The 26,104-nt window shown below is 55.0% G+C and overlaps 2 protein-coding genes across 2 annotated transcripts; one reads left to right on the forward strand and one right to left on the reverse strand.

Annotated features, from left to right (window-relative positions):
- The first annotated feature begins 12,748 nt into the window (after positions 1-12,748).
- On the forward strand, positions 12,749-16,352 carry LGALS2 (galectin 2). The gene is made up of 4 exons (XM_045779803.2): positions 12,749-12,847; positions 14,538-14,620; positions 15,714-15,870; positions 16,034-16,352. The coding sequence occupies exons 1-4, from the start codon at positions 12,842-12,844 to the stop codon at positions 16,184-16,186; spliced, it is 399 nt and encodes a 132-aa protein (XP_045635759.1). The 5' UTR covers positions 12,749-12,841; the 3' UTR covers positions 16,187-16,352.
- A 474-nt stretch (positions 16,353-16,826) lies between these two features.
- On the reverse strand, positions 16,827-24,652 carry CDC42EP1 (CDC42 effector protein 1). The gene is made up of 3 exons (XM_045779802.2): positions 24,519-24,652; positions 19,516-20,269; positions 16,827-18,140 (listed from the first exon to the last, which is right to left on the reverse strand). The coding sequence occupies exons 2-3, from the start codon at positions 19,976-19,978 to the stop codon at positions 17,443-17,445; spliced, it is 1,161 nt and encodes a 386-aa protein (XP_045635758.2). The 5' UTR covers positions 19,979-20,269; positions 24,519-24,652; the 3' UTR covers positions 16,827-17,442.
- Between the last annotated feature and the right edge of the window lie 1,452 nt (positions 24,653-26,104).

The following is a 26,104-nucleotide window of genomic DNA, read 5'->3' on the forward strand; positions in this document are numbered from 1 at the left end:
CAGTCACTTTTTAAAGGTAGCATAGATTTGACCTGGATTCAAATTCTGACTTCAGTGCTTTCCAAGATGTATGACCTTGCGCAAATCACTTAGCCTCCCTAGATCTCAGGCTTCTCATCTGAAACATGGTTGCGAGAATCCAAAGCAATGGGGTCTGCAAAGTGAACCCCCCAGCACATGCTCCCTACCTGCTTTCCTTGCCGAACTTTTCTCCTCAGTACTTACCTTCATTACTTATTTTCTTTTTTCATTGTGTTTTCTGGTCACTCTTCCCCACTGGAATATAATCTCCATGAGAGCAAGGAATTTCATTTGTTTGGTTCACTCGTGTATCTCCAAAGCTTTAAAGAGTTGCTGGTACACGGTAGGTATTTGATAAATCTGCATTGAATAAATGAACGAGTAGAAACTATTATTTCATAAATTTTATGGAGAGAGGGGTGCAGGAACGTGCCCCACATGTCAACGTGAATGTGTACATATGTGTGGGGGAGCCAGGCTGCGCTCTTAAGAAAGGCTCTGGGCTGTGTGTCAGTGAGTCCCAGAGAATAGGGCTTGGTGAGGGAGACTCAGGAGCTGTAGCCAGGCAGGTCAGGCCTGGTACAGACTGGGGGTCACTGGAGAAGGTGCAGGAGGAGGAACCTGAGGCTGGTGGAAGGAAGGAGCACAGGAAGCAGGAAATGCAGTGCTTTGGCCTTTGAAAGCTGTGTCCGTCTCTACTGTTTGCAAATGTCTTGCTTTGAGTGACATGGGAACCCTGGGGTGGGGAGACAACAAGAAAGCTGAGCTGTCCTTGAAGAACCGTGCTGACCTCCAAGGGCTTTATGTCCCAGACCCTTCCCAGGAAAACCCCTCCAGCCCTAGAAAGGCTGGCAAGGATGGGTAGGGAAGGGGGAAAGAGGAAATGGGGGAGAGATCTTGGAGGGCAAGTAGGAAAGCAGTCAATCCTTTCCTGGGGGCGGGGAGGTGTAGAAGGCCCACGAACAAGCTGAGACATGGCCTTAATTCCGGCCCCCGTGACCCCAGCCAGAATCTTCCTTCCAGGCCACCCTCTGGGGCTAGGGGGACAAATAATCATATGGGTGTCATTGTGTCCTGTAATCCTCACGCAGACCTCAGAGCTGGGTGTTATTCTCTCTGTTTTACAGATGAGAGTTCTGAGGCCCCGTGTATGGATGTGGTTGGCCAGTGTGGCCACACGGCCTCCATTGCAAGAACCGTAAGACCCAAGTCCTTGCCTTCAAAGGACAGAAAATACAAAAGCAAACAAAATATGCTGAACTCATTGTAAAAGGACTGCCATGGGCTGCCGTGGGGTGGAGGCCAGGTGCAGGGTGACCAAGCAGACCTTTCTGATGAGTTCACACTGTAGCTGAGAAGACGCTAGCTGTAGGAAGGGCGTCCAAACCAAGACACTAGCCAGTGCAAAGGTCTTGGGGTCATCTGACTCAGCAAACCCCAGTCCAAATTTGAGCTCAAGCTTGAGTCTCTGCACCCAAAGTCTGTGCTTGGTTCCAGAAAACACGATCCCAGGTTCTACTGCTGGCTGGGAAAGCAGGCATCAGAGAGATGAGAGGGTGCACGCAGCTTACGTATCAACCACTTACGTATGTGCACAGGGACAGGGACAGGGGCTCCTGTTTTCCAAATCAGAACCAGGCCACGTGGTATAGGGAAGATTATTGCCCTGATTTATTAATTGACATAAATGAGAAGTCTCACAAAGCATTAAAATTCAGCCCTAGTTCCCCGTACATTTCATAAATTATCTTTATTGAAAAGATTGACCTTTGAGGTGGAAGGAAAGAGAAATTCAGGGCAAATCTAAAGCCTCTATTACAGAAAATGATCTAATTGGCTATTTACGATGGAAACTGTCCCAGAAAATCTGGATTGCCTGAAATAACGGGACAGTGAACGTAGGACGTGGTTCACAGGGCACTGGATCATGTCTTGTATGTGGAGGGAGGATTGAGGGCCCTAGAGAAATGAACTTGTTCATTGAACTTTTCCACACCCTGGGGGGTTGGGCGTCTCTCCTGTAACAGTTCATTTCAGTGTCTTTGCTTTGATTCCATGACAAAGATAATTTGCTACCAGTTACTGACTCCCCTGCTGTGTGTGCCAACAACTTGACTTCAGTAGTCAAGTGTGCCATGACTTTTGCACATATATCACACCCTTGAGGTGGGGATTAATCTCCCCATTTTACAGAGGAGGAAACTGAGGTCCAGCGAGGTTAAAGGAGATCTTGATGGAGGCTGCAAGTTAGTGGGGAGCGGGGGCCAATTTCTGTTTGATTTCCGAGGTTGCGCTGGGACTACTCTGCTGATTTTCTCCGAGGTGACTACCTTTGTCAGAATCCCCTGGGGAGGGGCACCTGGGTGGCTCAGTTGTTAAGCGTCTGCCTTCAGCTCAGGGCATGATCCCAGGGTCCTGGGATCGAGCCCCGCATCGGGTTCCCTGCTCTGCTGGGAGCCTGCTTCTTCCTCTCCCACTCCCCCTGCTTGTGTTCCCTCTCTCGCTGGCTCTCTCTCTCTCTGTCAAACAAATAAATTTTAAAAAAATCTTTTTAAAAAATCCCCTGGGGAACTAAAGAACACAGGTTCCTGGACACAGGCTCTTGGACAACCTCCTATTCAGTTTGGACTTGCTGGGGGTGTGGCCCGGGAATTCGAGGTCCAAAGGTAGCCTTACCATCCCCTGCTCCCTGAGCCCCTGCACCTGCCCACTTTGGATCCTCAAGGACCTTAGATCTGAGATGGGCACATTTAGTGTTATGCAGACTCACCCCTGAAGGTCCGGCCAGAGATCATATGGATGATCTCTCCAACATAGTGGGACCCCGGTTCCTGGCCTCCCTCTGCCCCAGCTCGTTGTAACATCACCCTTCCCCTGCTCTGGTTCTCAGATATACCAAATGACGTCCACACTTTCCGGGGACTGGATTGTATGTCAACCCAGGTGGTAGGGAGGAAGAAAATCCCCCCTTGCCCCTACACCCCTTTCCAGCGGGTAGGGAGATCTGGTTTACCAGGGGGCTGTGGCCACAGACGCCACACTATGACCCTCACCCCACTGGCTGGAAGGAAAGAAGAAAGCCCAGAATTCACCAACTGGAAGGCAATATTCAAACATGGCCCTTCTCTAATTGCTGATGGACAGATGCTTACCCTGTGCCCTGGGGGGATTTACATTCCACAAAACTGATAAACCTATAAACAAACAATATAATTTCAAATGGGGTGATGCCAGGACAACCACGCACCAGGGAGCTCTGAACTGGCTGCACAGTCAACGTCCTGTAGGGGTATATTCTAAGCGTTGCAGGGGTGGGGGTTGCGTGTTGAGACTGATGATCCTGGTGGTGAACTGAGCGGTGAGAGAGAGGAGGTGCCCTTGAGCAGGGAACTAAAGTAGGAGCAGGAATTCCCTCCCCAAGAGAAGGGGACAGTATGTGGGAAGTATGGCTTGGCCGGAGGGAACGGTGTGCAGGGCAGAAGAGAGCAGAGCTATACGTGACTGTGAGTCCTGGATGGCGGGGGGATTAGAGATAACATGTTACCACACCTAGCATATAGTAGGCACTCAATAAATGCTAAATTAAAGAAGGCTCTGAATGGTGACTAGTGCTGTTATAGTGGGAGTTGCCCTCCATTCTATTCCCTAGTTTTGGGTTTGGGTTCTACCCCTTTGTTTTCCCTTTCCCCCAAAGCTTATACCTTCAAGGTATCTGTCTTCACCTCTCCCTCCGGAGCTCTGCATACCCATACTTTTGTCTCCCTGCCGGAAAAGGATGCCAAGTACAGCCGGAAAGACTTGGATAAGCTCCAAGACAGGACTTCCTTGTCTTTCTGTCCGAGTCACGCTGATAGGAGGAGGGGGCAGGGCACATTTCCCACAGAGAGAATTCTGGAGCTGGAAGAAATCTCTGAGATCATTTATCTAATCCAGGGGTTTTCAATCTTTTTTTTTTGACAGATACCCAATGTAAGCAATGCGTTTTACATAAGGAGTTTTATGGAGGCTGAAGTTTATAAAAATTTGGAGACCTCATTAAAATAAAAGAATATAAAATTACACATGTGAAATTAGGTATTCATTGAGAGTGAGAAAATAAATTCCTATGGATTACAAACTTTAAAAAGCCGACAAGTACCATACTCGTAAGATCAGAACAATAAGAAGTTTTTACCTAACTACCTGACATGCCATTGTAGTACATTTTTAAAAAAGATTTTACTTATGCATTTGAGAGAGAGCATGAGCGGGGGGAGGGGCAGAGGGCGAGGGAGAAGCAGGCTCCTTGCTGAGCCGGGAGCCTGATGTGGGGCTCGGTCCCAGGACCCTGGGATCATGACCCGAGCCAAAGGCAGACGCTTAACCCACTGAGCCACCCAGGAGCCCCCCACCTTTTTTTTTTTTCTTTTTTTCTGCTAATCTAGATTGTTCTCTTAGTGGCCAGCAGGAGGAGGCAAATGCTTTCTCTCTCCTGGAGAGAGGTTACCCCTTCCACAAACTCCTAAAAACATAGTGCCTGTACCCTGTGGCTGTAACCTACTCCAGGTGGGGCCTTAGGAGGAAAATAAGTGAAAGAAGTTGCCATTACAAACTCCAGGCAAGCCCTGATTTTAAAATAATTCTGTTGTGGGGCCCCCATCTGGCCCAGTCGGTGGAATGTGAGACTTGATCTTGGGGTTATGAGTTCAAGCCCCGTGCCGGGTGTAGATGTTACATAAAAATAAAATCTTAAAAAAAATAGCTCTATTGATATATAATTCACATACCATATGACTCAGCCATTGAAACTGTACAGTTCAATTTTTTTTGGTAAATTGCATTATTAATTTTAAAAAACTATAGCAAAATTGGGGCGCCTGGGTGCTTCGGTCGGTTAAGTGTCTGACTCTTGATTTAAGCTCAGATCATGGTCTTGGGGTTGTGAGATGGAGCCTGTGGGCTCTGTGCTGGGTGTGGAGGCTGCTTAAAATTCTCTCTCTCCCTCTGCCATCCCCTCCCCCCGCCCCGCCACCAGCTTGCGCACATGCACACTCTCAAAAAAAAAAAAATTGTAGCAAAATAGACATAACATAAACATTTCCATTGTAACTACTCTGAGCGTGTAACTCAGTGGCAGCTATCACCTTTGCAATGTTGTGCAGCCTCTATTTCCAAAACGTTCTTATCACCCCAGATAGAAACTCTGTACTCATCAGACAGTAACTCCCCAGCCCTCACCCCTGGTAACCTCTAATTTACTTTCTGTCTCTATGGATTCATCTATTATAGAGATTCCGTCCGAGTGGAATCATGCAACGTGGGGCTTTTTGGGTCTTCCTTCTTTCACCGAGCCTACGGTTTTCAAGTGTCACCCACGTGGCAGCACAGATCGGCTCTTCATTCCCTTTTAAGGCTGAATACTATTCCATCGTGGGGGCGTGGCGCATCTGGCTTGTGCACTCACCCGTTGACGGGCCCTGGGCTGTTTCCATCTTCTGTCTGTCGTGAGCGATGTTGCTGTAAACATTGGGGTACACGGATCTGTTCAAGTCCTTGCCATCCATCCCTCTCGACTCTACCTAGGAGTGAAACTATTGGGTCACGTGGTAATCCTACGTTGAGCTTTTTGGGGAGCTGTGAAACTGTTTTCTGTAAGGGCTGCCCCCTTTTACATTCCTACCTGCAATGAATCAGGGTGGAAACCTTGATTTTTTTTTTTTTTAAGTAGGCTCCATGCCCAGTGTGGTGCCCCATGCAGGGCTTGAACTCACGACCCTGAGATCAAGACCTGAGCGGAGATCAAGAGTCAGATGCTTAACCAATTGAGCCACCCAGGTGTCCCAAAACCTTGAACGGTTGTCTGATGCTTCCCGGGAAATGGACCCTGGTGAGCTGATGATGAGGTCCCTTAGCCTCTTTGCAAATCAACTCCTGGGGGTGAGGCCGAGGATGACTTAGGGCACGAAGACCAGGGAAGGACGAGCTGGGGGCTTCTAGAATTCTGCAGGGGAGAAGGGCACATGAGCCTGCAAGCAGGCCCCCGGGACCTCTAACTGAGCGTGAGTGGCCAGGGCAGGGTGGAGTGGCAGAGGGAGAGACCAACACCCAGAGAGACCCCTGGACCTTAAGCTGGAAGGTCATCGCTCCCAACCCCGCTTGCTGCTGCTGGGGAGACTGAGGGCAGGGGCTGTCCTGTGTTCAGACGAGAGAATGATTATCTACTGAGTGCCAGCTCTGTGAAGGCCCCGGGGTGCCTCACAGTAAATCTAATGATGTAGGCGAGGGGCCTCACCATGGCCCAGAGCGCGGGAAGCACTCAGTAACACCAGCCGTTAGCTCTTGATGACAGAAGAGGAGTAGCGGGGCTCCTACTACGTGCCAGACTCTATGTGAAGCCCATCATGTGTGTTCTCTTATAGCCCTGTGGCAATACCGTGAAGTAGAAATCTTCAAAATGCCTTTCTAGGGGCTCCTGGGGGGCTCAGTCAGTTAGGTGTCCTACTCCTGATTTCGGCTCAGGTCATGATCTCAGGGTCGTGAGATCGAGCCCCGCGTGGTGCTCCACGCTCAGTGGGGAATCTGCTTGAGACTCTCTCTCTCTCTCTCTCTCTGCCCCTCCCCCTGTTCTCTCTCTCTCTCTCTTTCAAATGAAAGACACTGACCACGGCTCAGCCCTGGGTTTAGCATTTCACGTAGATTCTTCCTTAAGGTTCATCTACCCTGTGAGGTGTGACCCCGGGAGGTGTGACAGTTCCCATTTTACAGGTGGACAAACTGAAGCCCGGAGAGGTTGCGTGACTTGCCCAAGGTCACACAGCTATAGCCAAGCCTCCCTGTGCCTGAGGCTAGCACACCTGAAGAAAGACTGAGCTAGAAGGGCTTTGATCTCCATGGAGATCGGAGAGCATAGATCATGAGCCCCAGCTCTGTCTGGGAGATGGGGCCCCTCACGGGCTGCTGTGAGCATCTGGCGGCCTTGAGATGGTACCTCGGACTGTCACCAGTATCTTTCCTCTCCCGCCCCAGGCTCCTGCCCAGGATCGCCTCGCTCTAGCAGAATGGACGCTGGCTTCCCAGGGAGAGCTGTCTTCCCGACGGCAGGGGAAGGAGGGTGCTCGCCAGCCGCAGTCCGTGCGGCCAGTGCTGCTCGCTGCAAATTCCCCCAAGCTTCCGCTCTGTCTGCTCTCCTGGACTCTGGGGTCCTCGGCGCAGGTGGAACCGTTACCCATTTAGGAATTCTCCCAAAGGAGGATCTCTGTTTCTGTATCCTTTTAGCATCTCCGAAGTGCCCCACATGCTACATAAGTTACGTTCTTAAATTAAATTAAAACAATAGTCTCACAATCACCCTGTGAAGAAGGCGCTCTTGGCTCCCTTTCACAGATGAAGAAACAGAGGCTCGAAGGGACTTGCCACGGCCCCTCAGCTCGTAGGTGGCACAGCCAGGACTTGACATTTTCCCATTTGATGCCCAAAGCCCGGCGCTTCCGTGCTCCCGCCCTGCCCACCCTGCCATCTGAAGGAGGGTGTTGGGAGGGGGGCGAGCAGGAAGGGAAGCAGGGTAATATCACTGATGCACTGGGCTGTTTGTTCTTGGGGAGGAGCGGGACAGGAGAGGAGCTAGGCCGGCATCTCACGGACCTCGGGAGCAAAGTCCCCCAACAGCAGAAGGCCAGTGGGCAACAGTCACCAGAAGCCACGGACTGGCTCCTCCACCGGGCACAGCCCACTTCAGAGGCTCATCGGAAGGTTTTAATTTCTTATAAAATAGGAAGGAAATGAACTTTTGGGTAGAAAAAAGTGGGGGTGTTTTGGGTTTTGTTTTTTATTGAGGTATAGTTGACATATCGCATTATATTCGTTTCAGTTATACAAGAGAAGGATTTGATATTTCTGTCTGTTGAGAAATGGCCACCACGGGAAAGCCAGTGGCCATGCATCGTCTCGCAGAGTTGCCCAATTGTTTTTCTTGCCTTTTTCTCATGACGAGGACTTCTAAGATCTATTCTGTAAGCAATTTCCAAGTATTTCAAGAGTATAATTAAGCATGGTCACCACGCTCTACCTCCCCTGACTTATTTATCTTATAACTGAAGTTGATACCTTTTTTTTTTAAAGATTTTATTTATTTATTCGACAGAGATAGAGACAGTCAGCGAGAGAGGGAACACAAGCAGGGGGAGTGGGAGAGGAAGAAGCAGGCTCATAGTGGAGGAGCCTGATGTGGGGCTCGATCCCATAACGCCAGGATCACGCCCTGAGCCGAAGGCAGACGCTTAACCGCTGTGCCACCCAGGCGCCCCTGAAAGTTGATACCTTTTGACCGCTTTATCCATTTCGCCCATCCCTGAGAAAATGTTTCATATGTAATGTTAAAAAAAATTTTTTTTGAGAGAGAGAGAGCGCATGTGTGAGCGATTGAGGGAGAGAGAATCTCCAGCAGACTCCCTGCTCAGCGCAGAACCCCACACGGGGCTCAATCTCACGACCCTGGGATCATGACCTGAGCTGAAATCAAGAGTCAGACGCTCAACCCACTGAGCCACCCAGGCGCCCTTGATAGATAACATTAAAAAAAAAATTCAGTATAGTTAACATACAGTGTTATATTAGTTTTATATTAATCCGGGTGTATTAATATATAACATTGACATGCTCATTCTGTGCAGTGTAAATTATAATGATACGTGTGTGTGTGTGTGTGTGTGTTTACGTACGTGTTATATAAAAACAGGTGCAGTTCCTGCAGGAACGGGCCCACAAAGGTGGAAGTAACTTGGGCTCACGAAAGTCATCATGGGGCCCTGGGAAGTTGCCAGAAGAACATTCTTATAGGCTTGAGGGTTGAGCCTCAGGGTTCACACGCAGCTGCCCGGCGTGTGGGGAGAGCTGCCCTCCTTACAGCCAGCACAGGTGGGGCACTGGGCTCCTGGTCTTATTAACAAATAATATCGTTAACTATTAACAAAACTCCAGGCGTTATCTGCCTTAATCCTTCTAACACTTTTGTTCTCATTTTACGGAGGAAGAGATCGATCTGAGAGGTTAAGTAACTGGGCCCGAGGTCACATAGCTGGCAAGTGGCAGAATCAAGATTCCAGCTCCATGCTTTGCACTCCAAATGACATCGAGGACCCCTTCCGCCCCAGGAGTCTGGAACTTTCTGCAGCCTTCCACTGGGGGCGGGGAGTAATTAATTGTTTTCTGGTTGTTTCCTGTGCTCAAGCTTGTCTCCCTGCTTAGGCCCGATGTCTTTAAGGCCTGACAGTATTTTATACTTTTCTTCTATGGAGGCCGTCAATCCTCTGCGTTTTGAATAAAGTCGTAGGTGCTTATGTCACAGGACGCAGAGCTGTGTGGCCAGCTCGGTGATGTCCTTCTTGGCACCCTGGAGGTGCGCACGTGGGCAGCTTTGTTGTGGCAACTCCTCGCTGTTGCCCCTTAGAGCAGCGCCCCCCAGAATGTGACCTTGGATGGCTGTATGGTGGTTCATTTCTATTCGTGTAGCGTCTTGAACGTAGCCAACTCTGTATTCGAGATATTCTATTTTCCACCCCTTCCCCAGTGATGATGGGGATGGTGATTTTGCTCTTCCGTAGGTCAGTCCCCAAATAGGCATTAAGCGTGTACGGAGTGTGGAGAACAATGTTCTGAGTGTCTGGCTTTGGTTCAAGGTAACTTGGGGAATATGAGCAGAACATCTTTAAACTTCTGAGAAGCAGGCCGCCTGGGGCGCTCAGTCACTTAAGCGTCTGCCTTCGGCTCAGGTCATGATCTCGGGGTCCTGGGATCGAGCCCTGCGTTGGGCTCCCTGCTTGGCGGGGGGTCTGCTTCTCCCTCTCCGTCTGCTCCTCCCCTTTGCTCATTCTCTCTTCCTCTCTCTCTCAAATAAATAAATAAAATCTTAAAACAAAACAAACCTTCTGAGAAGTGGCCAAGGAGGCAGTGAGGAAAATTTATCGCCTCAAATGCATTGTTAGTAAAAAGATGAGACGAAAAATGAATGAACTAAACATTCAACTTGAGAAGCGAGGAAAAGAGCAATAAAATGGAGGAAACACCAAGAGAAAGAGCTAATAGGGCATAAAGGAAGGAATTAAGGACACGAAACCAGGAGCTGGGTCTTGAAAAAGCCCAGTATCATAGAATGTCTGGGGACACACCCGGACTGAAGATTCCTTCGTTGGAGGCCTTCGTGGATGTTATTTCTCCCATCGAGCTGTTGGTAGCAATTGCTTGGCCAAGTGTACTTGTTATCCCCTGCTGTGTAACAAATTCACCAGAATGTAGAAACATAAAGCCAGAAACAGGTTTCTCACAGCTTCTGTGCTCAGGAATCCAGTCAGGACTTTGCTGGATCTCTCCCGAGGCTGCGGTCAAGGTGTTGTCAGGGGGGATCCATCCACGGCCAGGTTCACTCATCTGGCGAGCCTCAGGTCTTCCCTGGCAGTGGGCTGGAGACATTGGTTCCTTGGTACATGGGCCGTGTCTGTGTTAGTAGGACTGTTCATAACATGGCTTGTTTGCTATCCCCAGAGTCAGGGCACAGCAAGGGGGGGGGGACTGTCCCCTTTCATGTTTCTTTTTGTAATCAGTCTTTTCATAACCTAATTTTGGAAGTGACACCCCGTCACTTTTGCCCTATTCTAGTATTCTCTTGGTTAGACTCAAGCCTCTGGGTCCAGCCACGCTCAAGGGGAGTCAGTACACGAGGGGGTGAGTACCAGGAGGTGGGGATCACTGGGTATCATGGCCAAGGCTGTGTGTCACACAAAGGACATCCTTCTGGAGGAAAACTCTTCCCTTTGCTAAGTGAGAACAGTGAGCCATGCGTTGGTAGACAAGGCAAGCTCTGCTACTTACTCCTTACATGGGACCCTTCCTTCCCCATCTGAAAAATGGGATCACAGTAAAGATCACCTTGAACGTTTGCTGAGTTTACTGTGATGAGGGCTCGATAAAGTGCTTTGGAAAGTGTAGCGTACCCTTCAGGAGGCAGGCTTCATTGTATTTACTTATTTACTTGAGAAAGAGTGAGAGTGAGAGAGAGAGCACAGAGGGAGAGGGAGAAGCAGACTCCCCACTGGGCAGAGAACCAACACGGGGGTTCCAGCCCCGGATCCTGAGATCATGACCTGAGCGCAAGGCAGACGCCACCCAGGCGCCCCAGAAGTCAGGCGTTATTAAGAAAATAAGGGTGTTGGTGATTTAGATTTTTTTTTCTTTCTTTCCTCCCTGCCTTCCTTTTTCCCTTCCTTTCCTCCTTTCTTTGTTTTAAAAAATCTTTCATTGATGTCACACATCCATGCAGAAGAGTGTCCAATTCAGAAGGCGGACATGGGCTTCCCATCTCTAAAGATTTTTCTAAAACAGTGAACTTGTAAGTTCTTTCTACTTTGTGGGCTTATCGAAACTTTCTAGAGTGAGCTAGAATTACTGCTATAATCAGAAAAATAACACCTTTACAAGGTGCAGTTTCTGTTGATTAGAGGGTTTCCGTGTAGAAAGCACTTGAAAACTCCTTATCTCGCTTGGGCTTTACCACGGCCCTGGGAGGAAGGCCGAGAAGGGATGGATTTCCTTTGTGGCTTTAAACGAGGAAATCACCCTCCTCTCCGGGCGGCCAGGGGCCTGGAGGTGGTGTCCTCTGTGAGCCCGGGGCAGCAAGCCGCCTGTCAGCTCCCAGTCCCAGAGGGCTCTCCGCAGGGCTGGCCTCCCAGGACCCCTTGCAGAGCGGCCCCTGCCAGCTCTCGCAGAAACCACTCTGGCTTGCCCAACCAGGGCTCTAGAAAAATCCCACTTCTGGGAATCCACCCTAAATACATTGTCAGGATGCAGTCAAAGTTTATATGCAAATAGATTTAATGCAGCCGTACTTTTAATAGCAAACATTTCGAATTAATGTTAAGTGCTCAGCAGAAGGAAATTGATCCAGTATAAAGTCAGTCACTGAAGGGGGACTATTTCACTGCCATGACACTACCGTTGTGGAATATAGATTTGTGGGCTTTCATGGTTACTGAATGAAGCAGGAGAGACAGCTGCACAGACAGAGGGCTGTCGAGGATATAAAGCCACAGAAAACCGTGAGGAGGGAAATGTGCCAGGAGAGCGAGCAGGTTTCCTTCTGGTGGGAGGCTTATGGGCGCTCGCTCTGTTTGAGTTCTTTCATACTTAGTATCTCCAGCTGCCCCGTGAGCCTGTGGTCAGTGACGTAAATCACAGAAGAGCGAAGCATTTAAATCCCCAGTACCGCTCCCTTAGCCCTTTCCCTCCCTTCTCTGACTTTAACAGTTTGTTATAGATACTTCTAGATGCTTTCCTTGAATCCAGCACGTATTGCCTTTAACACTTACACGTACGATCAGAAAAATCATGGGGTGAGGGGAGAAAACAAAACAAAAGGCTCTTGGAACGAATCTTGACATCAGAGAAAACGAGAAGCTTCGAGGTTTCTTACGGAGCAAGTCTCTGTGTTTGAGGATGAGGAAGCGGGCCTCAGGACCTCGGGTGGCTCGCCAGGTTCACATGGCATTCTGCTGGCTCAGACACCCAGCTGGGGCCGGGCTGGGCGGGGGATGGGAGGCTGGGTGCGGGGAGGTCAGGAGGATGCTCTGGGCTGGGCTGGGTGCGCCCAGGCCAGGAGCCTCCTCCCACCCATTTGTTCTGGGTACCGGGAGATGCCAGGGGAGCGACACCCGGGCAGAAGGGGCCAAAGTCCCCATTTATGGCCTCGAGGAAGTTAATGTGTAATACTCTAGAATATAAACTGGGCCGTGAGGCGCGATCCTGAGCCTAGGCCTCCGGGAGCCACCGAGAGCTACGGCCGGCAGCTGCCAGCATGTCGGTGAGAATGCCGGCTTCCCCGCCGCTCACCTCCTCCACTCCCCACATCTTTGCCTGAGGGGGTGCCTTGGGGGTGGCTGGAGAAAAATGTCACTGCCCCTCTCTGGGCCTCGGTTTCCCTCTCGGTTTAGTGACCGAGTGGGACAGACGGCCTCCACCGCCCTTTAGCATGAATGTTCTCTGCTCTCTCTACCACCACCCTGCTGCGGGAGCCCGGACCTACCTCTTCCCCTCTCTAGACTCAGTTTCTCGTCCTTAATAAAATAATTTTAGGAGTAATAATAATTGCCAACACCTACTGAGCTTTTTAAAAAAAGATTTTATGTATTTATTTGAGAGAGCAAGCATGAGCCCGAGCACGAGCAGGGGGAGGGACAGCGGGAGAAATAGGTTCCCCGGATGCTGGGGCTCGATCCCAGGACCCTGGGATCATGACCTGAGCCAAAGGCAGCAGCTCAACCAACTGAGCCACCCAGGCGCCCCTCTACTGAGCTTTATAAAGATGAAGAAACTGAGGCTCGGGGAGGAAGTCGGCCAAGGTCACAATCTGTAAAGTGCAGGAGTTTGAGTGGATCGTCTTTGCGGTCCCTGATTCTCTGATTCCAAACCCGGCTCTGTCATAGCTGGCTGTGTGGCTTCAGATAAGTCACTGCGCCTCTCTGAGCCTCAGTGTCCCGCATTTACGGAACCAATCACAGACGGCATCTGAGGATCAGAAGGGGTCTCTGTTTCCCGTGGCTGCTGCAACACATTTATTCTCTCAGAGGTTTAGAGGCGAGAAGTCTGAAATCGGGGGCTCGGCAGGGCCCGGCCTCCGCTGAAGGCTCCGGGGGAGGAGCCTTTCTTGTCTCCTGCAGCTTCGCTGCTCATAGCCGGTCTCAGGGTCCTGGGCTGTGGCTGTCCTGCTCCCATCTCTGCCTCTGTCCTCATGGTGCCTTCTCCTCTGTGGGTCTGTGTTTCTGGGACCCCTTTCCCTTTGCTTATAAGGATGTCAGTCATATCGGATTTAAGGTCCACCCTAAACAAATCTTAACCTGGTTACATCTGCAAAGACCCTGTCTCCAGATAGGTCACACCCACGGGTATCAGGTGGCCATGACTTTTTGGGAGACACCGTTCAAGCCAGTAGAGATAAGATGCAGGATGTGGGGGCACCTGGGTGGCTCAGTCGTTAAGCGTCTGCCTTCGGCTCAGGGCGTGATCCTCACGTTCTGGGATCGAGCCCCACATCAGCCTCCTCTGCTGGAAGCCAGCTTCTTCCTCTCCCACTCCCCCTGCTTGTGTTCCCTCTCTCGCTGGCTATCTCTGTCTCTGTCAAATGAATAAATAAAATCTTAAAAAAAAAAAAGATGCAGGATGTGAATGCCACAGGTGGGGTCAAGTATGGCAGGGATGACACTGACCCTGCCCTCGGCCTCTCAGGGGGAAGCCCTGTGGCCCAGAGACCTTCCCAACCCACTGTCCCCTTCTCCGGTCATCCTGTCCCTGCCCTCTCTCTCCTCCTTCTCCAGAGACTACCCAGTCCAGATCTCTTATATTAATGATGGGGGGGCTCAGTGCCCTCGAGTGTGCAGAGGGTGAGTGTGACCTGCGGCCCCGTGAGATGGTGCTTGTGAGTGGACACCACCGGCAGAAGGGGTCTGGGCACTCGTGTGACGGGCTTGTTACAGAATGCTTCTCTGTTGGCACAGGGAAAATTTGAGATGACCAACATGGACATGAAGTTGGGGACAACGCTGAAGATCAAGGGCAAGATTGCCAGTGATGCTGATGGGTGAGCAAGGGGAGAGGCGGGGGTTGGGGCAGAAGGGGGCCGAGGAGCTGTCCATAGGCCTGGGACAGGCGTGGAAGGTGGGGGCAGGCAGGGCAGCCCAGTGAGACGGACACAGAGGAGAGCGACCTCAGGCCAAAGGGGCCTTTTTTATATCCTTGCTCACGCCCCCCCTGGCTCCCCTCCCGTGAGGGGCCTGCCTTTGCTGCTGAAGCTGTTTGGGGACCCTGAGAATTTCACAGCTCATGCTATATGCTCAACTCCGTGGCCCCCAAAGACATCGAAGGGGCAGGTGGAGAAGCCCCTGGAGCTCTGCCCAGCCCCCTGCAGGTCAGGAGTCTCTGATGAAAGTCCATGCCCCCCGCCCTTTTACCCAGCTAAATGGGCAGGAGGCCAGCCTTTCACACATTACACCGGAAACAGCCACCAGGGGGCGCCAAGAGGGAGGGGTCTTATTTACATCCTATCCTTTAGAACCCGCGGCATTGGGCTCTACCTGTGGGCGGACTGGTTATAGAATTTCTCGGGGCTGATCTCCATCAACTGTTGGCTGGGGAGGGGCAGGCTGATGTAGGCGGGAGGAGCCAAGAGCAAAGTCACCCCTTTCTCCTACTTGGGTTCCTCCAGTTTACAGACATCTGTGATCCCTCCAGTCTGAGACCTCCCACTGAAGGCACCCTCTTCATGACTCCGTGTCCTACTCTCAGGGACCTTGACAGTCTAACTCAGGCTGCAGTGATCCTGTCAAGAAGTCACACAACCCCTGATTGAATATCTGTCATGACAGGGAGCTCACCACCTTAACTGTTCATGGCCAAACTCAGCAGGCCTCCAGATACCTAAGGACAGCAATTCTCCCTCCCCGATTCCTGAGATTGTCCCTCTCAGTGACCCTCCTGTCAAGGGCCTTGGTCCAGGTGCCAAATGGAAACGGGGCACTCCCGTGCTAGGTCTGACCAGGTTGTCACTTCCCTCGCCTTAAGGCACAGGCCTCAGTCAACACCTTTCTTTCGTGATTCTTTCAGCCTGTGGTCAACCCAAGCAGTTTTCCCCGGGGCTGGCCCCCAATCCTGACTTGTTACCCCTTTCCCGGCAGATTTGCGATTAATCTGGGCCAGGGGTCAGAGAAGCTAAACCTGCATTTCAACCCACGCATCCGGGACTCCGTCATCATCTGCAACTCCCGGGATGGCGGCTGGGGGCAGGAGCAACGGGACAATCACATGTGCTTCAGCCCCGGGTCAGAGGTCAAGGTGAGGTCAAAGGGGGAAGGCGCCCGAGGAGGGCGTCAGCGGGAGAGCCCAGAGGGTAGGGCCCCCTGGCCTAGACACGTGTTGGCACTGCCTGAGCCACCGCGAGCCCCCCTGGCCCATTCCCGGGGCCTCCTGCCTCCCCACACCCTCCCTCCCCCCACAGATCTCCGTGACCTTTGGGAAGGACGGATTCGAAGTGAAGCTGCCGGACGGGCACCAGCTGACCTTTCCCAACAGGCTGGGCCACAGCCACATCAGCTACCTGAACGTGCAGGGCGGGCTGAAGGTCTCTTCCTTCAAGATCGCCGGGGAGTGAAGGACCTCACCGGAGTGAAGACCCCGGGAGCGGCCGCCCTCTCCAGGGCTTCTCTACCGGGTCACACAGGACCAGCGGCTGGCCGTGCAGCAGTTCCCGCCCCTGGGATCCCCCCCTCCTCCCCTAAAGCTAGGAACAAACAAAAAGAACCCGCCTTCATCCAGTCTTTCTGTGGCTGGTGTTTTCCATACACTGTCATGCCCCCAGCATCCTCATGATGCAGAGAAGGAAACTGAGGCACGAGGTCACAGGACTGCGAGGTGGGGGTTGGGACGTGCGCCCAAACACCTCCAGGAACCCACCACTGCCTACTTGTCCGCGACCGTCACCAGGGCAAGCGCCCAGCTGCGCTGTGGGATTAGGGGGCGGGTACTGGTTCCAGGCACCTGGGCCAGGGGCTGTTCCAGAACTGTAGATAAGGCTCCCACCTGGGCCTCTTTATCGCTGGAACATTCATTCCAGCCTGGTTACTCATTACCCCCTGCCTTGGCCCCTCCCCTCACTGGGGGCCCTGGGGGTGTAGGGTGTGAGGCGGGGCGGGGGGGCTCGATTCTTTGGTTTTCCAAACACGATGGGAGGCTGTTTAAGCAGGTGGAGCTGACCCTGTTCTCCCAGGTCCCCAAGCATCTTGCTGGACACCTTTTATCAAAAAGCCTTTTTTAATCAGGACCCAGAAGCGGGTCTGGGGTGCACAGGAAGGTGGGATTCCTCCCCTGTGAGGTCACACCTGACTTTTCTCTGAGACTTCTGGGATAAGTCAGGGGTTAGGGTGGAATGTCGGGGAAGCAGCCTTAGCAAGGGCTGGGGCTCTCGGGGATGCAGCAGGGACCCTGCTGGGGGCAGCTCTACGATGAGCTGGGGCAGGCGATCCCTTTGGGAGAGGAGACAAAGGCCCTGTGTGGTGCACCCCACTTCCCCCTCCTCCCCCCCAGCAAGGACAGTTTTCCAGCACAAAGCCTGCACTGTGGGGCTGGGCCCTCCAACCAGTGGGGGTGGCACAGGGGTGGGGGTGGGCCTAAGGAATGGCTGTGGGTCCAGAGTGGCAGGGGGATTGGGGGGCAGGACCCAGAGCAAGCTTGGTCTCCTCTGGCCTCCCTCCCGTGTCTGTCCTGCAGAGGCGTGGAGGGGCTGGGGGGCAACTGGCTTCTCCCATCGATCATGGGCAGGACCTGGTGATCAGGTGCTGGCTCTGTACCTGGGCTGCTTCTGGGCCGTGCCCGGAGCCCCGGCAGGGTCCTGAGCCCAAGGCCAGCCACTCACACCTTGACTTCGTCGTCCTCAGCATCAGCAAACTCGAAGGTGTTTGCTTGCACTGTGCTGGGCACGGGGGCCCTGCTGCCTGCCTGGGGTGCTCCCCACTCTTCATCCAGGCTCTCCCAAGAAGCCCGAGCCTGGGGAAGTACCCCCCCTAGCTCCCGCAAGCCATCTAGCTCAGTGTAGTGGAGGCTGCCCTGTCTGTCCCCCCAGCCTGCTCCCCAGGGCCTGCCAGGGGCCGCGTCAGCAGGTGCACGGGGATACTCTTCTACTGGGCTGGCCCTCACCTCAGCCACTGGGCCCAACCCAGCGGTTACCCCATTGGGGCAGTGTCCACGGGGTTGGGGGCTTGGGGCAGAGGCTGGGGGTCTTGCAGCAGGGGCTGGGGGACTGGCAGCACTGGCTGGGGGACTTGCGGCAGGGGCCAGGGAACTGGCAGCAGGGGCCGGGGGACTGGCAGCAGGGCCTGGGGGGCTTGTGGCAGGGGCTGGGGTCTCAGCTGCAGAGGCTTCTGAAAGGCTCATGACCCCCAGCAGCTCACTGAGGAGAGATGGCCCAAGGTCGAGGTCCAGGTGCAAGGACAGGAGGGAGTCAGAGCGGCGAAGCTCAGACTCGGAGGGGAAGGTACTATCACGGTCTCGGTCACGAGGCTTTTCCTGGCGAGGCAGGCGGGAGATAGTGCAGAACCCAGAGTCCACGCCTGGAAGAAAAATGGGGAGCAGGATCATAGCCGGGGTCCCTAACCAGGAATTGGGGAGGGGTGAGCCAGGACCAACCCCAGCTTGCGATGTGCCCTTTAGCACCTCACTCTCCCATCTGGCCTCAGTTTCTTCCCTCTTTCCAATACAGTGAACCCTGGAGTCTCTCCTAGGATCTTCCTATCAAGCCTAGAAGTGGAAAATGGACACAGTCCTCATTGCCATTTTGCAGAAGAAAGACTCAGTGTGGGACAAGGGGAAAGGCTTGCTCGGGGTCACAGAGTCTCAAGAGGTGGAGCCAAGCCTGGAGCTCAACCCTCCTGACTCTCAGTCCCAACTTATGGTCATGGTCCCTGGTCCCCTTCCATGACAGGGGCCAAGGGTTGCCAGTGAGCCCACAGCACGTGGGCTGGTTTGTGGGCACAGGGGTGGAACCAGCAGCCCGGGTCTGACGGCACAGAAATCACAGACTCAAAGGACAGGCAGATGCCCTGCAAAGGACCTCTGGCCCACCCTCTCGCTCCAGGACGGCCACGCCTGAGGACCCATGTGCTTACGGTGGACCAGCCCCCAGTGGACATCTGAGCAGCGCTGCCAGTGCAGCCCAGCCGGGGTAATGGAGGAAGTCCCTGGCAGTGGGGCAAAGCCACAGGGCAGGGAATGGCCACCAGGTGGCAGCAGGGGCCCTGGTTCCCAGGTGAGCTGTGCCACCGGAGCCAAGGTGGCACCTGCCACTCCCCACCACAGCAGGATGGGCCTCCGGCTTCTGTCCCTCTGCGTGGTTCTTCCAAACTGGTCAAGTTACAGGAACTTCTGTTCAAGTAACAGTAACACAGCAACAGCTCCTATGTCCTTAGCACCTACTACGTGCAACTCTGGACCACACGTGATACATGGATCACATCTCTGAGTCTCAGCAATGACCCTATGGACCCATTATACAGGCCAGGACTTAACCTTACAGAGGTCAGTCGGTTTGCTGGAAATCAGGAAGAACCAGGATTTTAAACCAGAACCCAGCCTCCCAGTCTCTCCACTCTGTCATTCTGACCTAAGGGGGTGCTTTGGTGGAAGGGGATGGGGTATGTATGCGGGGGGATGGGCTGGCTCAGTCAGGGGCCCAGACACAGGGAGGCAAGTTAGAGGCAGGTTAGACTCAAACCCCAGCTCCTCACCTCTCAACCTCAGCGTGTTTTGGGGAGTGAGCTGGTTTGTACCCCTTGACCCCCACCCCTCCACGGTCTGGAGTTTGGGCCTGACCTCCATGGGGAGATCAAACGAATGTGGGGAAAAGCTTTCACTCGGAGGCCTGGCTGACCCATCAAACCCTCTTGGACCTCAGCACCTAAAAACTCAGCAGTGAGCCCGGGCGCTCACCGTAACTGGAGCGGCCGTCCGTGGAGCTGGCAGGGCTGCGGTCAAAGGTGAATTTGCCCACCACGAGGCTGTCGTAGGCGGCCTGGTTGAGCTGGGGCAGGGAGATGGCGTTCTTGATGATCGGGGAGACCGCGGGTGGAGCAGGGGTGGGTGCGGGCGGGGAAGCCATCCGCCGGGGCGGCGCCCCTACCCTCCGCACCAGCTGTAGCTTCTTAGCCAGGAAGCTGCGGGGTGAGCGGTGAGTGCTCCCAGAGCGGCCACCGTGGTTGCTGAGAAAGGACGTGTCGCCGAAGACATCCCCACCACGGCCCACGTGCATGGTGTGGCGGAAGTCCCCGAGCGGGGGGCTGATCATGTCTGCCGTCAGCCGCCTCTTCCCCTGCGAGCTGGACACCCAGCCCACGGGCGAGAGCTTGCCCAGGCTCATGGCAGGGGCTCCTCCGGCCCCCTGGGGGCCTGGCATCGGCTCTGGCTCTTCACAGCTGCTGGGCCATGCCCCCCACTGGGGCCTGGGCTCAGGGTCCACTTCTCAGCTCCCTCCTTCCCCGTGCAAGTGGCTGGACGGAGGTCGCCCCCCTGTCTCCTAAGGTGTCGGCCCCCAACACTGAGGCTGTGGAAGGCCCATGGCTGGTCCTCTCCCTGGGGCCTGGCTCCCGGCCCCGTGGAAGCAGCTGTAGGTGTTCTGTCCAAGAACAGGGAAGGTACGAGTTGTGCCTTGACTGCGGACAGCCCCTCTCTGCCCAGGGGTAGAGACCTGAAGAAAGAAAGACAATGATGGTGGGCCCGGGGGATCCTGGGTCCAAATCACAGCTAAAGAAAACAGGTGACTACACCCACCCACAGAGATGGGGGCCACCGACCAAACGCTGAGCAAGCGCACGAGGAAGACACGCTGTGTCATTCTGGGCACCCGACATTTAAGAGCTGGCAAAGGAAACGACCGCGATAAAGTCAGAATTGTGGTTGCCTCTCTGCGCGGGGGCTGCTGGGAGGGGGCACAGAACAATCCGTCCAGCCGTACGCTGCAGACGTGTGGCAGTAAGAAGCGCGAATGGTCCTTATGCCGAGACCAGCCGCGAAGCACCTGCGAAGCGCTGATAAATTACCTCCGTCCTTCATGTAACCCACACGACAGCCCTGAGCGAGGCACTATTTTAGAGAAATGGAGGCACAAAGAAGTGACTTGGCTCAGGCTATACAGTCAAAATGGTGAGGCACAGTGCCCCCCCACCGCAAACGCAGAGCCCTTGAGCCCCAAGCTACATTCTCTTCTGCTGCCAGGTTGAGCAAATCACCTCCCTCCTCTGTGGGTTAAATTGTCCTCCACTCAGAGAGGCCAGGAGGGAGGAGGTGCCCTGCCCTGGGCTTTGGTAACTGCTATGTAAACAGCCTGCACAGAGGTTCCTCAGAGCCCTCCGCCTTCAAGGTGCTTCCTGGAAGAAGGATCCTGTGGTCAAAGTGGCTTTTCCCAGCTGCGTATGGCATGCCTGAGCAGATTCAAGGCTCTGAGAAGGCCCGCAGGAAAAAACTTTTACTATAGTTTTTCAAATTGAGGTAGGAGCCTTGTCAGGGAACAAGCTTTGGAAAAAGCTCAGTTGGTGCCAAAAGCTAGTCCTTGCGCACCCCCTGGCCTTCTCATCTTCCCGCCTCCTCCCTTGCCCCATCCTTCTCTAGCTTCTTCTGGTCCAACCCCATCCCTTCTAGTATCATGGAAAGTGCAGTCTGGAGGACGCCGATGAGCCTATGGTCTGACCTCCGGTTTTCCTATGGCCCAGAGAGGGTCCAAGTTTGCTCAAGGTCACATCAAGAGAGCTAGTCGAGACTTGAACTCAGAGCCTCTGACTCACATTGCCTTTGGCTCCTGGAGCCCAGTCTTGTTTCCCCGGATTGGCAACACACCGTGACGGCGGGGCTGCTGTCTAGATGAGCCTGTCTTCCTCCCTCCTGGCAGCCAGCTTGGACTCTGCACGTGGCAAGTGCCAAATCAATAGGGGTTCAATCGCAGGAGATCGCTACCATGACCTTCCTGCCGAAGGATCGTCCCTCGCCACCTTCCAAGTGAGGGTAGGCAGGTGGGTGGGGAAAAGCTTCACCGCATGACCTTGAGCAAGTCACCTACCTCCACGGGCCTGGGACGTCAGCTGATAAAAGCTGATAATAATCCTTAACAAGAACACCTAGATCTGTGCCTCCACTCTTTTTTTTTTTTTTTTTTACATTTCGCTGCCACCTCCAAGCCGAAAAATGTCAATACTGCCCATTGAATGCTATTTGAAATTCAAAATAGGTTAAATAACAAGATAAAAACAAAGCAAGCAATAAAACAAAGCTTGCTTTGTTCTCTGACTACATTCTCTTCCCTTCCCACCATCTGATCCTCCCCCAACCCTAACTCCTCCCCCTGGGGGGGGGGTCTGAATCATCCCTTTCCCTGGCACCCCCGGCACCAAGTCCTCGTGGAATGTTTGCTGAAGTTACCGAGCACTCTGCAGTTGGCCAACCAGTACATGACGTCATCTGACTCCAACAGCCGCGCAAAGCTGAGGGGTTAGCCCATTTTTACAGGGAGAGCTAAGGTTCAGAGGGAAGGGACTTGGCCAAGGTCACCTGGCAGGTACATGGCAGGGGCCAGGTTTCCTAGCTCTGCAGAATGAGGGTGACTCTCCGAGCGGGGGAAGGAACTGGGGAGGGGTCACCCTGAGATGTCATGTGAGGGGTCCCTGTGTCTGCCTTGTGGCTACACCCACCTCTCTCCCAGTCCCCACCTCGAAGTAGCCACTCTTCTCTCAGCAAAAGGGACTCTGGCCCCCACCGAATCCCCATGGCCACTTTGACTTGTGAGACCAGCTTCCGCCGCAATCTTGGGAGGCTCCTGCCTCCCAGACGCCTCTGGGCACCTCCGAAAGGTCTCTCCTTACCCCTCTGCCTTGCACACTGCAACAGAGAGATCCTGCCAATAGAGAGGTTGTGGGGCCAAGGGCAGGCATTGCTCTCCGGGACCTATTTTCCCACGTGGAAAACAAGAACAGCTTCAAAAGCTGGTCCTTTCCCAGAGGAGTTCTAAGAGCCCCCGTTTCTGGAGCAGGGCAGCCCCAGTTCAAATCCCACATGCTAGCACTAACATCTCTCATTCGGGGCCCCCTTGGCGGCAGCTGCTGACTGCAGGGTATTACTGCTGGTGATCAGGTGTGCCCCACCTGGCCCTGGAGGAAGAAGGGCTCCAGGTGTCCTGGTGCAAGGCTTACCTCCCCTCACCAGCCCAGGATTACGACCTGTTAACGCTCACGACACCCATTTTACAGGTGAACAACAGGAGGCACAGAAAAGGGACTGACTTGCCCCAAGTCACAGAGCAAAACAAGCGGCATGGCCAGGAGCCTCGCCGGGGTTCTGTCACCATCACTAGTAAATGCCAGGGGAGGGGTAGGACCACAGGGGCCCGGGAAGAGTTGCTGGAGGAGGCAATGCCTTAAGGGGCTGAGCTTTGGAAGGGCAGGCCTGGGAGGCGGGAGACTCAGCTGTGTGGATTCAGGGCCGGTGACCCGGGCAAGAGTGGTCACCGAGCAGCCTCAAGGTCCTAGCGGTCCTCATATTTGGCCTACAGAGGACAGTGAGGCCGGGGCACTTGGGAAGAGGTTACTCAATGGTGGTAATGACCGCAAGGACAAGGTTTGAGGCGGAAGGCAGGGACCATGCTTCCAGAGAGGCCGACAGGGGCCGCTGTGGAGGCACCGCGGTGGCACCGAGGCAGGGGGTGTCTGACACTGGGGGAGGGCAGAGGCAGGGCTGCTGCACCCGGGCGCTCACCTGGGGGTCACCCTCGTACCTGCCAGCGCACCACCTGTCACCCGGGAGGCCACGCACATGCACACAGCCCCTTCCCCACCAGTGTCCAGCTGGGTAACACCACCGGCACTGCTGGACAGCATGGCCCTGCCTGGGTCAGGGCTGCTCTGGCCCTAGATAAAAGCTTTACTCCCTGGGGCCTCTCCTATCCCTTGAAGACCCCCGCCTCCCGCCCCAAGGTGGAAAGACCGGCACACCGAGGCCAGAAAAGGGCAGCAAGTTGTCTGCAGCTGCAGAGGGACACTGCTGCTGGACTCTGAGGGGTTAGGGGGGAGCAGCAGGGGCCATAGGGGAATAAGAGAGGAAACAGTGGGAGAGACGCTTCTGGGTCCACAACTCCCAGTTAGGGCCGAAGCCCTCCACAAGGAGAGGGGGGTGGCCACGGACCAAGTGTCCCCTAGTCCTGGGTTCCAGTCTCCGCAACGCGTTTGGCGCGGCCTCCGGCTGGTCCCTCCGCCGCTCTAAGCCTCGGTTTCCCCATCTAGAAAATGGGCTTCTGAATTCGCGGGTCTTGCCTGGTTGAGGCAAGGGCAGAACAATCTCGAGGCCAGTCGGGATAGGAAGTCCCAGAAAGACTTGGGCCATAAAACATTCCCTCTGGGAGGCAGGCGGTTAGAGTGGGGAGGGTCGCTCCGCGGGGGAAGGGGACAGCCGGCTACCGTGGCCCGAGGGGAACCGGACAGGATGACCTCATCCGCCGCTCCGCCTGGAATGCGGCGGTTGGGGAGGGGGCAGGGTGCCTGGTCCATCTCCCCAGCGGTCCCTCCCGCCCCCCACTTCCCGCTCTCCTCGCCGGCCTCGCCAAGGGGCCCGACATTCCGGCACATCGCCCCCTCCCCGTTCCTTCGCTTCCTTTCCCAGGGCAGGAAGGAGCGTAGACGGCCCTCTGCTCGCCCCCTCCTCCCGCAGCCCGCTTTACCGCTCACCCGTCCCAAGTCTCTGCGCCCCTCCGCTCCCCCGGGACAGTACAAAACAACGCCCAAACTTGGAGGGACCCCGCGCCGCTGCTGCGGCCGGCGGCTGGGCCTTCCAGTTGGCACCGGGGGCGCCTTCGGCAAGCTGGCCTCCCCCCCCCCGCCCCGCCCCAGCCCCCGGGCGCCTAGGAGGGTGCCGGGTCCCCCCGCCGGCGTCCACGCCCACCCGGCTGGCGCTGTTACCTTCGCTCCGCGAGCCCCGGGGCCCGGGGGCCGGGGGCCGAGGGGCGGACGCGGCGGCAGGGGCGGCGGCAGCTGGTCGCGGCGCGCAGCCCGGGCGAGTGGCTGGGCCGGTCTGCGCCGCCCTGGCCGCGGGCTCCGCGGGCTGGCTCCGGGGGCGGGGGCGGGGTGTGGGCGCGCTCCCTCCCCGCGCCTCGCTCCTCCCGCCCGCGGGCGGGGCCGGGCCCCCTCCGGGGCATCGGTCGGGCCGCCCGGGAGAGCCGGAGGGGGGCCGCGTGGGCGCCGGGCCGGGCTCTGGCCCGCCGCCTCGGGCAGCGCGGGGGGACCCGGGGAACGTGCGGGTGCCCGGGCGGGGCGACGCGGGTCGTCGGCAGCCCCCTCCCCCACCGGCTCCCCGCGGGGGGCCTGGGGGTTCCCAGACCTGAGGACGCTGGCTGCTGGGCTCCCCGGCCGCTCCCTTCGGGGTCTCGGGGTCTTGAAAGCCGGAAAGACCCGCATAGACCCAGAGTTCTACAAGTTGGGATGCCCACTGCCTTTCTCCCAATCCCCGATTCCTTTCAATGCAGTGTAGGCCTCAGAGGGGCTGGGACGCAGACTTAAGCCAGACTGGGGCGCAGACCACAGCAGGCAACTTGCAGAATGGTGTGTGCTGTGGTGGGCAAGGATGGGGGCCCTAGAACCCAACCGCCTGGTTTCCTCTCCTGCCCTAGCCACTGCTTATTCTTTCTGGGCCTCAGTTTCCCATCTGTAAAATGGGATAATAGTAGGCATCGGAGGTTATGTTATTAGGTGTTCTCTGCTCTGTCAGCACCGAGGAGGCTTGCTGAACAGGTACGAGACCACACCTCAGATGGATGGGTTTAGAAAGCTTCATTGAGCACCCCCAACCCCACCCGGGAGGGGCAGGGAACCATCCTGCACAGGACCCTGAGTCATCCTGAAGAAGCAGAGATAGAGTTCTGCTCCCTGCCTCCTGTTTTTTTTGTGTGTGCGGTTTTTTTGCTCACCTCTGATACTCTTCTGGGGCTCTGAGCTCCCTGGGGACAGGCAGACAGTCCTGGGGGCTGTCTTTGCACAGAGACTCCTAACAGCCTCTAGGCCCAGCAAGTTTTCCCAGAGAAGGTGGTATCTGTCTTAAGTTGTAAAGGACACGTAGGCAGGGGGAACGCCGTGGAAGTGCGCGCGCGCGCGCATACACACACACACACACACACACACACACACACACACACATACACATACACGCCCGGAGGGAGACAGCACAAGCAAAGATTTGGAGGTAAGGATCTATGGGAGGAACCATGGGAGGTGTGGCTGGAGGAAATCATCTGAGCCTGGTCCGGGCTGGGGAGGAGGGCCCTGCTTACACCCAGGTGGAGGAGACGAGGTTTTGCTGTTCACACCGTGCTCAGCCTCCTGCATTGGCTCCCTGAATCCTCACGCTGGCCACCAAGGAGGGGGTTATTTCCCCAGCTGGACAGAGGGACAGATGGGGAAACTGAGGCACAAAGAATTCCGGCACTTGGTCAAGCTGCACAGCAGTAGGACTGAGACTCCCGTCAGTCAGAGCCCTTTCCTCGGGGTCGGGC

Source organism: Ursus americanus, chromosome 17 (genome assembly GCF_024610735.1).
Source record: "Ursus americanus isolate L20-20 chromosome 17, mUrsAme1.1.p, whole genome shotgun sequence".
Taxonomy (NCBI): Eukaryota; Metazoa; Chordata; class Mammalia; order Carnivora; family Ursidae; genus Ursus; species Ursus americanus.

Coding starts and splice junctions, on each gene's coding strand:
- LGALS2 (XM_045779803.2), top strand. Junction 14,621..15,713: donor ATTGCCAGTGATGCTGATGG/GTGAGCAAGGGG, acceptor CTTTCCCGGCAG/ATTTGCGATTAATCTGGGCC. Junction 15,871..16,033: donor GCCCCGGGTCAGAGGTCAAG/GTGAGGTCAAAG, acceptor CTCCCCCCACAG/ATCTCCGTGACCTTTGGGAA.
- CDC42EP1 (XM_045779802.2), bottom strand. CDS start 19,978: ATGCCAGGCCCCCAGGGGGCCGGAGGAGCCCCTGCCATGAGCCTGGGC. Junction 18,141..19,515: donor GGACGGCCGCTCCAGTTACG/GTGAGCGCCCGG, acceptor TTTTTCTTCCAG/GCGTGGACTCTGGGTTCTGC.